Here is a 14,329-nt window from a genome sequence, read left to right as displayed (position 1 = left end):
ATGTGAGTTTAGGCTCAGGACAGTGCGGTAAGGCAATTCTTTAACTTGGTCAAAACAAAGCTGGAAGACTGCCTGTGACCTTCCCCATGAACACCAAGTGAGTTAAGCACAGAGCAGAAGTCCTGGCTTTGGAGTCTACACCTCATTCTCATACAAACATACAAGCTGAAGGGTATGGTTTGGCCATACAGATGAGCCCATACAAGAGCTCGCTGCTACTCACAGGAGCGTATTTATTTCTCCCTCCTCTTCCCCCAGCTGTGCTGCTGTCATGCCCCTGTGCTCGTGCCAGCTCTGGTGCTCATCAGTCTGATCAGACCCCTGAGCTGAGCCAACCCAGCAACTCAGGGAATAAAAACCTCCATGCTGATGTTTCTGTCAGATTATTTTTCACATAATTTAGCTTGTCACACTGGCTCCACGGAGTTGTCCGAGAAGTAGCGGAGCCAGTGCAAGGGAAGGACCAGGCACAGGTGGCGAGGGAGGTACAGATGTGGAGAGGATCATCTCCACTCATCAGGCACAAGCTGTTAGACGAGTTCAGCTGTATCACTAAACCACCCTGTTTGACTTCCAGTACATCTTTACCTTTATCTGAATTTGTCAACTTAATTGGGAGCTCATCATGGCAGATTAGTACAATATGTGCTGTCTTTAGCCAGCAGGGAAAACAAAATCCCAGACTTGGCCTGGCTTGTTTCATTAACGGCGAGAGATCCAATTAATTCTGCACTTCAAAGTCACCCTGGTTATAAATACTCCTCATACTCAATATGTTCTGCTGAAAGAGCAGCCCAATGAAATATTAAATTATACTACAGTAGATGAAATGAGACTGGGTTCTGGACACTAATGCAAAGGTACTGGGTTGGGAGCAAGCATACATATCTTTAATTCCCTGAACATACAAATTCAACCTTTCTGTCCTCTGCCTGTTATCTCATTCAACTACCAAACATTCACAATAGGCAGGATAGTTGAAAGTGCGATCTGTTTGACCCACTGTGTCTTGTGTTGTGGCCTCATAGTAAAGAGCCGCTGTTAGCAGTGCATGTGGCTGAACAGCTGGAAGACTCTCGTCATGCTCATACAAATGTGCAGAATCTTAGAGGAACCAAAGGAGACAGGATGGTGTAGGGTACATTTGACCTCTGCTTCTCTCTGTAAAGCGGCCTAGAGATGTCCTGTAAAGCTAGCATGGAAAACACTGGATCTTTCCAAAGCATGGTATTTCTCCTTTCCTCTACCAATGCAGTGAGAAGCTTCTCCCCTCCATTTTCTATTAAAAAATGTAAAGAAATCACTTACAGAGAATTGGGATGAGAAGCTCTCAGCAACGGTGTTGAAACAGTGGAGTTATGGTGTGGCAGCTTTGGTGAAGAAGGTAATGACGAATCAGTCATCTCCTCAATATCTGAATGAGAAGATGCTGACTTGGGAGATTTCTTTTTACCAAAAGCTTGCTTGAAGGAGCTGCGTAACTGAAAAAACAAGACCACAACAGTCGGCACATCATTAAGACCGAAACCAGGCAAAAGAAGACACAGAGTAAAAAAACTCTAACATGCAAATGCTCCAAGTGATACAGCCATATGTTTTAATACAGGTAAGAAAGAATAAAAAAAAGCTTTTTTTCCTTAAGTATTTTTGAGATTAATAAGGTCAATAGGACAGGCTATCAATGCTTCCTATTTTTAAGGTAACTATTTTATAGCAAATTCTGTTCAGTGCAATGAGCTTTATAGTGATGTAACAACTTGCAGACATAACGTAATGTGGCTCAGACAAGGTTAATGATGGTGAAATGGTTAGTGATGTAAATGGATGGGTTAGCTTCGTATCTCGTAATTTAAAGTAGGTCTTCCTTACCTCATTGACCTGCCGGAAGAAGCGCAAGCAAAAGGAAGTAGGGGAAGGAAAAAAGACATGTTTTACCAGATAAAGCCAGTGATAAGGAAAGCTTTGGATTTCTAAGACAAACATGACCAGTAATCCAGAAAGACCAACGGTTGCTTTAAAACTGGAACCCTGTATTTTCCAAAACCAGGTGTTCAAAGGACATACAGTCATTTTTTGCATTACTTGAGGGAGACACTGGACCCAAATCTCTCAACTATTAAAACTGTGTTTTCTCCCTAGCTCACACAGAATGTTTTGGCTAACAGCCAAGTTAACACTAATTTTCCCTGCAGGAACAGGTATTTCACCAGGTGAAAAGACTGCATCTTCTCTACCTACCTGCAGCTAAAACCCCCTTTTTTTCATGCGACAGCCATTCTCAAACAACAAAAAGAATGAACATTCACGTGGTTAAACTAACGTTATCCCCAAACTTTGGTTAGTGTTCAAGAAGTGTTTGGACAATGTTCTTAGATATATGGTTTAGCTTTTAGGTTGTCCTGTGTGGAGTCAAGGTTTAGACTTGATGATTGTCACCGGTCCCTTCCAACTCAGAACACTCTATGAACACTGTTAAATGCTAATGCAAATTGCATGTTCTAAACAGGCTGGCTTAATATGAGCTGAAAGTTATTTTTACAGACTCCTACAGTGACAAATGTTGAAAACTGGTTGAATGAATGAAAACTCTGAATGGACAGCTGCGTTGTTTCTATATATAACAAAAAGATCTTGGCTGAGAACTTCCTCAGTATTTGTGGAATAAACAATATATGAATCAGAGAAAATTACCTATTTTTCTCAGTAAATTACTGATTTAATTCCCAATCTTCATTTTACAGAAATGACGTGTTAATTTTTAATAACACCATAAAAATACCGTCCTGTTTCTTCTACCTCATGAAAACTTCATTTATTTCTTTTTATAGTAAGGAAATGTTTCCCTAACCCTCTTTAAAAATAGTCATTTGATGAATAAGAAGTGTAAGCTGACGTAGGACGGTATCTACTAGGCTACAATCACAAAGAATAGGAGCTAAGGAAAAATTTAAGTGTGTACCTTAACTAAGGCTTAATCATTACAAAGGTTTGTGTCACATATTAAGAGTTACCAGCAATTTAAAAGTTACAGCAATTTACTTTGTAACTAATGTATAATCCAGCACAAGAAGGATTTAGAGATGGCATTGTTTCCGTTCAACCAATTATTTAAGGGGCAGAGTGGAAACTCTGCTGTTACGAGGGAGCTGGTAAGATATCAAAATGGAACCACTGGGATAAGAGAGAAAATAGAACAAGAACCTGCTCAGGAAGCTGTTTCTTACCATTCAGGAGTTTCATTAAACATTTCTGAGAGGATATTGTGCGAATAAAAATCAAGCTTTTACCAGCTCAAACCACATTTTGTATCTGTACAGATTTATCTGTCCACCCAAAAGATCCAGGGAGATTTAAATTCAGTGGGAAGGAAGGGGTGGATTGCTTTACTGGCTACAATAAAGCACCTAGGGACTTTAGTCCAAACTACAATCAGACTAGGTCACTAAGGCAGTTCTGGTCTAATTGAAAATGGAGTTTAATATAATGTACCTTTCCTCCAGTACAGGGTACCTTGTACATAGTACATGATCAGCAAAGAAGGAAAAATGGGAAATGACAAGTAAGTACTGCAAAATCTTGCAAAATAAATGTCCATCACAATACATTTTTTAAGATTGATATTTTTTTTGTTGCAGAACTTCACAGTAATGCTGAAAACAGAGTTCTTAAAGCATTTAACATGTTCACTTAAAAGAAAGCTCTATGAGCCAAAAAAAAAAAAAAAAGGCAAGAATGATCTCTCATTGTGGATTTGTTTTACTTTAATGACAGACGTTGAGTTTTCCCTAAGGGGTTGGACACCACATTACTTTTAGCCAGAACTGATCTTTGACAGCTATTCCTAATTTAAGACTGGCCTTTTGGCTGTTAAGCTAAAATTCAATCCTATGCAGAGTCAACACAAGCATATACATCACTTGTGATTCAATTAAGCCTTCAAAAGAGAGTTTACACAGGATTTAAAGAGCGCATAGTCCTTGTGCTGACCTGTTGCGCGAGGGGAGGAAGGAGGAGTGGAGCAGCTAGATTTCACCCTGCATGTTCTGACAATTTGATATAAAGCTCACACAATCTGTTAAAATACACTCACCCAGTTCTTCCTCTTCTTTTTCTTTGAATCGCTCTCGATGTTGCTTCCCACACTGGAGTGACTGGTAGCACTGTTAATACTGGAGACACTATCCGAAGAGTGCTGCCTTCGGATCCGCAGGTCTGTGGGCTGAGCAGCTCCAGGTCCTGAATATGAATGGGGATGGTGTCAGAATTACATTTGTCAAAATTTGATATTTGGTATTAATAACACAATCTCAAAGACACATTTAGGGCAATAAGCCCTTGCCAATCGCTTTACTCCAATGGATGCACCACGTATTTTGAAGCAGTGCTGCTAATCCTTGTCTCTCGTGAAGAGATTAAAATCTCAGACCCAGACCCTTCAAACCTTTCCTCAGCAATTTATCCCAGTGTAAATTACTGGGATAACTGTAAGAGGTGTGATAAGACAGGCCTGCATGCAGACTTTATATTGGAAATTACTGAAAACATGAAAGAAAATAAAGCCAACATGAAGGAAAATAAAGCCAAGTGTCTGACAGCCCTAACTGCAGATCTTTGCTCCCTGCTGTTTCACACCAGTGTCAAGATGGGTGGGTTACTAAACACAGTAAATTCAGTGAGCTCACACTGAAGGTGGAAAAGCTTTGTTAAAACGCCTTCCCATGTGTCTAACGCATCCGTTTACTTCTATAGAATTGATCACACTATTTACAGAGACACTCATCTCAAATCCCCACCTGGTACCCAAGAATTACCTAGAGCACGGTCATGAGACAAAGCTGATCTCTGACGGTTACATCAGCTATTACCGAGAGGCTTAAAGTCTCATGAGCACAGCACATGTTGCTATATGTGGTGCTTGCTTCTCACCTTTGCAGTTGAGCTCAGGGGTGTTGATGACTCCGTTGATGGCAGCCTGGGCAGCAGCATTTTGCTTCTTCAGTAGTTCAATTGTCTTCCTTAACTCATTCAGTTCTGAGTCCTTGGATAAGGAAAAAATAACAGTGATATGCTGGAAAATGCAGATGATACCGAACTGCTCCAGAGAAGCCACATTTCAATCTGAGTATTGGTAGCTGATAGAGAATTTATGGAATGTGTATGTACAAGGAGATGTAAATGAGGTTTGGTATACCTGGGGAAGCACACACCCTCAGTAGGCTGCAAAACAGGTTGGTTATTATGATAGCCCTCCCCCAAGAAAGTACATCCTGTGTAATACAGAAATAACATATATTCAAGTATACTGTCCAAACTCCCAATGTTGCCTGTATTACAAGGATTTTTTTTGGTGTTTCTCTTCAACATGCACATGCGTGGATGCATTGGGAAGAAATTTATTTAAAAAAATGCAATACCGAAGACTTGCATCCAAAGCAACAATTTATATGAATAAGCTGATCAGTTGCCACAACAGCCCACTGCGAAAATGAGTGTTTTACACAAAATTTTTATTACATTTTACTCCTTCACCACAATTGAGGAAACTAGGGCCAACAGCGTATGTGACTTCCCCCGTCCCTCACACCTATGGAAGGAGCACGAGCAGCAATGCTGGAAACATAAGTTATGACTCCCCCAAGTACTTTTCAACCTTGCCTTTTGCTCCGCTGTCATTGTCAGGCTCTGCAGTCTGATCGTCATGTTCCCCAGGCTCTGCTCAAATGCTGCCACCAGGTGAGCCTGAAAGTCAAACCGTAACTAAGTAGTTTGTTCTCTCCCTCCAAACAAGAATTCTTCTACAGGTAGTGACCTGGACCACCTAGCGCATTGCATCGTTTGTTGCTTAAGTGATACGGAGGAAATAACACTGATGAGAAAAGGTCAAACGAGCAGAGCATACATTGTGAAAATGCTTGCAAACAAATTACTGGGAACAATTTAATTGTGGAAAACTAGAAATGCCAAAGGTAACAGACCAATTTCAAAATCTTAGAAAATTACAGCCCTTTCATGTGTAACTACTACTAGCAGCACACCATAAAATGATGCAGTTTTAGGCTATAAACCATGCCCTGCTCGGCAGCAGCTGTTACCAAACGCTTTAGAAAACACAGACGTAGGAGTAATACTGTGAGCTGGCACACTGGTGGGAGATTTCCTGGAGGTGGCTCCTCAGTCAGCTGCTACATCCACTTCTTTGATGCCATGATTTCAATGGCCAGGGCAGTTATCTCATACATACTCTAACAGAGCAGCAAAGGGGGATTTTTTTTTGAGTTTGGAATTCTCATGTATTCTGTAAAATGTGCACCCTATGTCCAGAATACATCAAGAACAAAATCACCTCCTGGGTCCCTACGAGTTAAGGTCCTTTGAAGAGCCACATCTCAAATTAACCTAGTTCATGCACTTTGCTCAATTGTTTAAAGCTGCTCAGATCTGGTGACCAAAGGAAAACATATTTTGCCACTTTATTGAAATAGAAAGACATACGAGAATCAATTTTTTGGGGAAACATCTCACAGATTAACTAACTGAGGCTTTTGAAGGATGATACAGGGAATACACCTTGTCATCTGAAAGTATTCATGATACCAAAAAGGCATGGAAAGATGTCCTTGGTTATCTAGCCATGTCTCCAAACTACAGCAAACAGTGACATGAAATGATCTGTTATCACAAAAAATGTAGAGGGGAAAAAGAGGCAAATCCATCCATATTTCTAAACATCTCCTGCCATTCTTTTCTGAAATCAGACAATCTTTGACTTTTTATGTGGGCCATCATTAGCATGTGGAAGGTTAGTGATGGTTTGCAGGTACCCTCACACAGTTAAGGTAACTCTCGCCACAAAGCTTTTCACAAAAAGTTAAAATCTTTTCCCCAAAAATATGAAAAAACCTAAAACATCACTCCTAAGTTTTAGAAAGATACCTAAGTACCCTCCTAAGTAAAATAAAATAGAAAACAGTAAATAAAATATACAGCAAATTTTTAGATAGAGGAAAGCCAGGCAGAAACTTCCTTCCAACTAGGTTCCCTTGGGGACAGTTAAGGCAAAAAGATGCTGGAAGTCACAGAGATGAAGATTCTCGCTGTGCTACCCCAACAGCAGAATGGAAAGCAAAGTCAGTGAGTTCAGTCCAGCGATGTCTCCTCTGCACAGAGAAGGGTAAGGATGATGGAGACAGGACCACTGCCGCATGGTAGCCAGCCTGCCAGAGGCTTTACCAGCTGATATGCCTGCACCTAACTCAAAGGCTTCTCCAATATTATTTGAGTGCAGCTTGCTTGCAATCAAGGCCCATCTGTGAAATATCATCCAAAACCTCCTGGTGCTTGGCCAACTCCCCTTTTTTCTTTTCCCATGAAGCACTGAGAACCCTAAGTTGGTTATACTAAGGACATCAGCTGGGTATTGAAAATGATAAATAAGAGGAAGGAAAAGTAGATTGAGAAGATGGAAAGGAACCTGATGAAAGGGGACGAGGTTTCTAGCGCCATGACATGGCACTGTTTTATAGACATACATGTATATGTACACACTTGTGCACAAATAGCTGAACATAGGCATAGTTCAATATATATTTGCCTCATTAGTCATAATATTCTACGCTAACGATAGAAAATAATATTTTATTCCTCTGTTAAATGTAATTCTATACACACAACAAGTAAAATTGTGCACAACCTTTCCAAGCGGAAAAGGACATTCTCTATAGCAAAACCTTTCACAGAGCTGTTCCAGACTTATTCATCAGCAGTACACAGCTGATTTATCCTAAATAACTGTTCTCACATTCGCAGTGAAAACAAACACAAGCAGTACAATAACACGGGGATGTGCATCTCTTGTTCCCGTCAGCCCCTATAAAAACAAGCAGAGCTGAGACTGTGAGAAAATCGGGAAAAGTAATTTAAACCCTCACGCTACACATGTATGAAAAGCTAAATATTTATTTTAAAAACACAGGCTGCAAAGCCTCTGTTGGGGAGGATGAACAGGGAACAACAAAACTGGTATTCATGAATCCTCAGCAATATTTTGCAAAAGCTAAAGATAAATGGGCAAGCAGGACCTCATGAATTAATAATGGGATACAAACCCCTAATGCTTTGACCTGAACCTTAAGGAAAACTTGCTCTTTCAAAACCAGATCAGGCACCTTGAAATTATTCCTCTCTGGAAATTGTTCAGTGAGCTATGGAAAAGAGTTATCTTCACTTCCTGGTTGGAGCAAAATCTTTTCAAATTTTTGCCCCTGATGGCCTGAGAAGCATCAAAAGCTGCAGTGTCTATACAGGAAAATTCAGGAAAAAAAATAGTAAATTAAAGAGATTAATTCAAACTAACTAACTTAAAAGCATTTTATTAAAAAAAAACTATGTGTAAAGGAAATATCCATAAGGCAGTGTTTTAACAAACAGCATTTATTAGTCTTAACCTTTTCTTTAAAACAGACCTGTTTTTTTACATGGAAAAAGAGCATGTTCTCTGAAAAGAGGTGGATAGATACTGAATTAAGTTACTAGGACAGCTCTAGCAACATCTCTGCAGCAGGCTGTTGCTGATTCCTGGAGAAATAAGGGGCAGGTCCAAGTCTAAGAAGTTTAAATAGCATGAATAAAAAAACCTACAAAATGTTAGCAAAGCGAATGAAGCAAAAAAATGGTGTATTATCAAAATAATAAATGACAAAAAGACCCCCAAATAAACGAAGATGAACAGCAGCATATGTTAAAAAGTATTCCTTGCGAAGATAGTGGTAGTAACGATGCAAGTATTTGGGCAAATAAACAGCAGCTGGGGAGTAGCCTGTGCTACTCACTGCTCTTGGAGTTGGGCTGCTACCTCCGCGCCGAGTGGCAGCCTGCTGCATGTCAGCATCATGTGTAGGTGAATGCAACAAAACTGTGGCAGAGCTGGAGGAGTCGCACAGCTGACAAGTCTTTTGTTTGAAGGACACAAGCTGGGTTATTAAACAACACGATAAAAAAAAGTATGCAAGAGAGTCTGGTCCTGCTTTCTCCTGTGTAAAAAAGGCTTCTGGATGAAAACCAACTAACGTATCCAGTCCCTTTTATATTTGAATGGCAAACATAAGATTTAATTTTTGGAAGATTCTTCTTCGGAAAATTTTTTCTTTTACTCTTGGGGAAGTGACTGATTGAATACATGCAGTCAAAGCTCTTTTATTTGACCTCTCTGTTAACGGTGTTCTTGGTTTTCCCTTTCCATTTTGGAAGCCCGCTTCTGTGATGTTCTGTGAACACCACAGTAGATTTCCCATTGAATTCTTCTTGTGATGGGTGTTAGGGCTCAGGTGGAAGCTGCCCTTTACTGTGCCAAGTTTCCTGTTCCACCTATTCAGAGAACTGAGGGACAGCAATGCCCTCTTCAGTAGCATGTGTTCCGATGTTTATTCATTCCCACAAACTAGGATGTCAGTATGATCCGATTTGATGACTAGTCATTTGTAGCTTATTTACTCTAGAATTGCTTATTTTTCTAGCAAGCTCCTGTTTTGCAGGTTTCTGCTATCTGTGACTACAGCACAGAATGCATAAATAAACTTGCTCAGGGTCACACACAGTGTTGCTTCAACACCTCCTGGCTTCCAAATCTTTTTTTTTTTTCCAAGCGTCTTACTTATTACTTATCCATCAAATTCCTCAGAGGAAACAAGCAGAAGTATTGTCTACATTGGTTAAAAATCAGGTATTTCTACTCTTAAGGCATAACTTTAAATTAGTTCTCAGAGCCCCTTATGCTACTATTACCTATCACACCACTAGCCAACATCTTTATGCAACAGCAAAATATAATGCATTTCAAGCCACATTTCTACCGACTTTTATTCCTACCAGTTATAACCTCATCCCACCTAAATGTCAAAGTAAGACACTCTTCATAAAAAAAGACCCTGTCCTTCAATGATTTCCTCAGATCTGAAGATGGTTTACATGTATATAAAGCCAAATGAATATTATAATTCAGTAGTTAAAGAAAGGCAGAAGACAATTCAGAAGGACAGAGGATGCTATTTTTGGAAAGGTCCCACATGCATGCTGTTATTTTTCTAAACACACAGGTAACGCAAACCCTATGTCATACACCTGAAATCTTTTTGTCACCTAGAAAAATTGGGGTGTTAATTGGTGCATTAAATGCATTCCCTATTAGTGTTTGTTCTCAGAGTTGTACTCACATTGGCAGTCAACTGAGTTGTCAGAGCTGACACTTTTTCTTGAGATGCATCCAACTCTCTTCGTAGCTTGCGAATCTACATATTTTAAGAGAGCACTTTACTGCACCGTAACATGGAGAAATAAAATAGCAAGACATGAAATGCAGAGTGTCTTGACAGAACAGTAATGCCTGTCAAACATGATGTGTTCTTACCTCTGACTGGCACTTCTCTTCAGGCTATAAAATAAAAATAGAGGAAAATACATGAGGATACTACAGCACAACCAGCCTGACAAATTTATAAAACAGTTCAGTACTCTTTTTTGTGTTTCAAGAACTCGAATGTGAATTCCTTATTTTGGATTCTCACATCAATATTGAATCTAAGATATTTTCCTCATTTATTTACCCTTCAGGAAAAAGCAGGCAGGCTGCTTGTACAGTGCTTCTCCCCACAGAAGGCGTCTGGGCTCCACGTCACAGCCCCAGCCAGCACACCTCTGCTCTGCGCTGCGGAAGGGTGAAGGCCCCAGCTCTGGTCCCAAGGGCCTGCCTGAGGCTCTGAAGAGCCAGGCCTGCCACAGAACATGGCTGATCCTAGGCAATTCCCTTCCTCCCATGACTGAGATGATATTTTTGCATTCCAAAGTGATGCGGGAAAAAAAAAAATTGCTCTCACTTGAGTGCTGCCTAGGCACTGTAGTGATGAAAAACTGAGGACACACCGCTAGTTATCCAAGGATGCAAAGTGGATGTACTGACCACCCGTTGTGGTCTGCATGGTAAAACTGTGGCTACCATGGCTTCTTTCTAACCACAGTTATCAGCTAGAGAGAAGTATATGGTAGAAAGTTACACACTCCATTGTCGTTACGTAAACATGTCCACTACCAGCCCCCATGAAAATTATACCCATCAAACCACGCTACTAAGAGCCACTTGTGCCTGGGCAGCAAGCACATAAACCAGAAGCTCAGACAGCAGCTGCTGAGCGCTCTCCTTGTGGCTCTCATGGTTATGAGCAACAGCCCAGAGCAAAAGACCTGGTTTCCATCCTTCCAATACATTATCTGTTTTGGCTTCCTATGAGCCTTGCTTGAGGTGAGGTCAATAATGAAAGGTGGTATCTTCAAATTGTTATCAAGGTCTTAAGGGAATGTTACACGTGTAGCTGCCTGACAGTGAAACATGTATGTGAAATAACGCTAAGTAACACTATGCTGTCTTGACAGACTTCATAGCCAGTTGTACAAGGTCTTCCATGTACTCTGGTATCACACACGCTTCTTTCAGCTGGGGATGTGTGGTAAGCGTGAAGATGCATCATACTTGCACAAGAATTTGAAATAGAAGATCCTGTTCAATTAACATGTATTTCAGAAGAACTTATTGTGCAATGTTTTTTAAAAAGGTTGTGCTTTAAGAAACGCCCAGAAGCGTGACCAGATCATCCAAGGAATACACGAGCCACCTTTAATCTGGCTAGCTTGGATATTAACAGCAGCAAAGCCACTGGGAATGAACCATCAGTGCCAAACACTTCTGGGCTGGAGCCTGCTGCACACACACCCCCCCGAGCTAGAGGAGAGCTAGGTGAGATGGGGTCTGCACGTTGCAGCCACCTCACCTCCCAGTACAGCACAGGTAGAGCCTTACAATGTCTTCCACAGTGTTGGTTTAAATGGAAAATGCTCTGTGAGGCTATTAGAAGAAAATAAGCAAATGCAACATGCAATTAACTGCCACCACCCCCTCCCCACCCCACCCGCCCCGTATTTTCAAACTCCAGTAAAGCTTTATTTTAGGATCAGATAACCCCCAAAAATACATACTTTTGGAGAAAATATTACTGGTAGAGTGAACAAATGGCTTCTATAGAATTATTAAAGTCTGTTCATTAAAAAACCTACTCAAAAATTCTTTAGTAGGAAATCATTAATACAAGGCTGGAATGACTTTATCCAGGAAATTCTGGGATGCTGTAGGTAATGTTCAAATCTACCAAGGTCCTTTGAGGCAAAACTTGTTTAGTGTAGTTGTAAAATATTGACTCAGAAAATAAACTGCTGCTTCTAGGCCACTGATGTCTGTGTTTAATGAAGACACTGCTAAATATCCACAGACATCTCTATGAATGTAAAAATTTCTTTTGTTGCTAGTATTCAGAACATAACCAAATGAAAAGTGCTTTTTTTCCCTTCCCCCTTGAATGGTAAAAATAATTAGCACAGTAAGACCAGTCAGTTCAATAATTTTGATCAGTAAACCCAAATTGTTCATTTCATTATACTCACTGTTGAATAAATAGATGATGTACTGGATACCAAAGAGAGAGAAGAACCATGCACTAAAGGAAAGAAAATAAACACAGTGAATATAAACACAGTAAACACAGTGGGATCATCATAGATCATCCACTGCCAACAACCAGCCTACTGAAGAAATACTTCCATGAATTTCATCATCTATCATAAACTAAATTATATTATTGCACCAATAATGTACGGTTTGAAGACTGCATGGCTAGGTAATAGAACCCATATTGATTTGGTAAAGCTGTTTTAACAATTTAATAATCCTTGTTCTTTGGGAAAATGAGGTATGGTCAAGAGGATTAGAATTTTTGATAAAGATTTGTTCAGAAATAAGTATTTCTCTGGACAGCTTATCTTAAGACTCTTCCAAAAGGTCTCACTCAAGATTAAAAAAAACCACAAATGAACTGAAATGCAGAAGAGATGACAAAAGTAAATTTAAGTACTTCATCATCAATTTTAGATAGATTGAGGGGTCGGGTTGTTTTGTTTAGGCAGCAGACCGAGATGGAGATGTCCCAAGATGACCACAATACCCAGGCTCCAGTATGCAACCAGATGCTCCAGGAGAACACGTGGAGCACCCAGGGCACAAACCGTTTTCTAATTTTGGAGCTCTGAAGTGTCCTCTGAATTTAGCTGTATCTTCCTTCTGTTGACTACAAGGGAGCTGTATCACGGGAATGGAGGAGCTGAACATTCCCTGTCCCTGCAGGGCTTTTTGGTCCTTCTTTAAAGCAATGACATTTCTTTAACAAGGCAAAGTTCATTCTCTCATAGGAAAATTACTGGAGTGAAAACATAGCTATAAAACTTCTTCTGGAAAAGAATCCATTTCAAGCAGTTTTTGCATTTAAATATATATCCAGTAAAAGATATACATATACATTGTTGTTCTCAAGGCTGTCACCATCACCCTGGTGTGTTAGGATTTATGTGTAACATACTTTACTTTTGATCATGCTATTAAAAAAAACAACTACCTAAAGCTATTCTTTCTGCTACTGAAACACGCAAAATTACTTTCCTTTACTTTTATTTTTAGGAAAAAGATACATTTAAACTGAAACTTTCATTCAAACTTCAGGTAACTTCATACAAATCATATGAAATCGTGTTAAATCACTTTTTCTTTCATGTAAATCCTGCAGCCCAAAAAAAAGTTTAGAGAAACTGCCATTTTGCTCTAATTACCTACTGCAATTCTCCTACATTCATAATAAATGGGCTCTGCTTTCCCACTGACATTATATCCTAAGGCAAGGCTGGAATAAGAAGTAAACAAAGTCTAAGTTGTCTTCTGGAGGAGTTTAAGACTATTTAAAAAACCCACAAGAAAGTAAAAAAACCTCACAGCCATTTGCTTTTTCTGGTTAATCATATTTTCAATTAAAGTGATCTTTATAGTTAGATGTTAAGGACTGTACTGTATTAAGTACATAAAATTAAGCAGCGTGAGTCAGACCCAGGGTCTGTCTAATCGTGTGCTCCATCGCTGTCTGCAGCCACAGTGCATGTTTATGGAAAAGAATGCAAGGAGGCGGCAGATAACCAGTGATTTTTCCCTGGGTAGACCTTTGCATCTGCTGGGAATCAGCAGAGATGGAAATTCCTGAGATGGAAACTGCAGTCAGCCCACTATTTTTCAGTCACCGTGATGTCTCTACCATTACCTTGCTTAACTGCTTCTGAATCTACCAACACATTTGCCTGTAACAAAAATCTCCTCTTGTGTTTAGAAATCTCATTCTGCTGCTGAATCAGTCAGTAAGTTCCTTGCGTGTCTCCACAACCCTGTGATATGAGAGGTGATGGATAACTAACC

The 14,329-nt window shown here is 39.9% G+C and overlaps 1 protein-coding gene across 8 annotated transcripts in view; it reads right to left on the bottom strand.

The window, feature by feature from the left end:
* NAV2 (neuron navigator 2) overlaps nt 1-14,329 on the bottom strand; it is a 410,478-nt gene that overhangs the window by 19,815 nt on the left and 376,334 nt on the right. For all 8 annotated transcript variants that reach the window (XM_056353345.1, XM_056353346.1, XM_056353339.1 and 5 more), the window contains 7 exons: nt 12,484-12,536; nt 10,403-10,426; nt 10,209-10,283; nt 5,656-5,739; nt 4,927-5,038; nt 4,091-4,236; nt 1,309-1,481 (listed from right to left, as the gene is read on the bottom strand). In XM_056353345.1, the coding sequence (XP_056209320.1) occupies nt 1,309-1,481; nt 4,091-4,236; nt 4,927-5,038; nt 5,656-5,739; nt 10,209-10,283; nt 10,403-10,426; nt 12,484-12,536 (667 nt within the window). The remainder of the gene's footprint in view (nt 1-1,308; nt 1,482-4,090; nt 4,237-4,926; nt 5,039-5,655; nt 5,740-10,208; nt 10,284-10,402; nt 10,427-12,483; nt 12,537-14,329) is intronic.

The sequence above is a fragment of the Falco biarmicus genome, chromosome 10, assembly GCF_023638135.1.
Source record: "Falco biarmicus isolate bFalBia1 chromosome 10, bFalBia1.pri, whole genome shotgun sequence".
NCBI classification, from domain to species: domain Eukaryota; kingdom Metazoa; phylum Chordata; class Aves; order Falconiformes; family Falconidae; genus Falco; species Falco biarmicus.
This window is presented reverse-complemented; position numbering and strand designations above follow the sequence as displayed.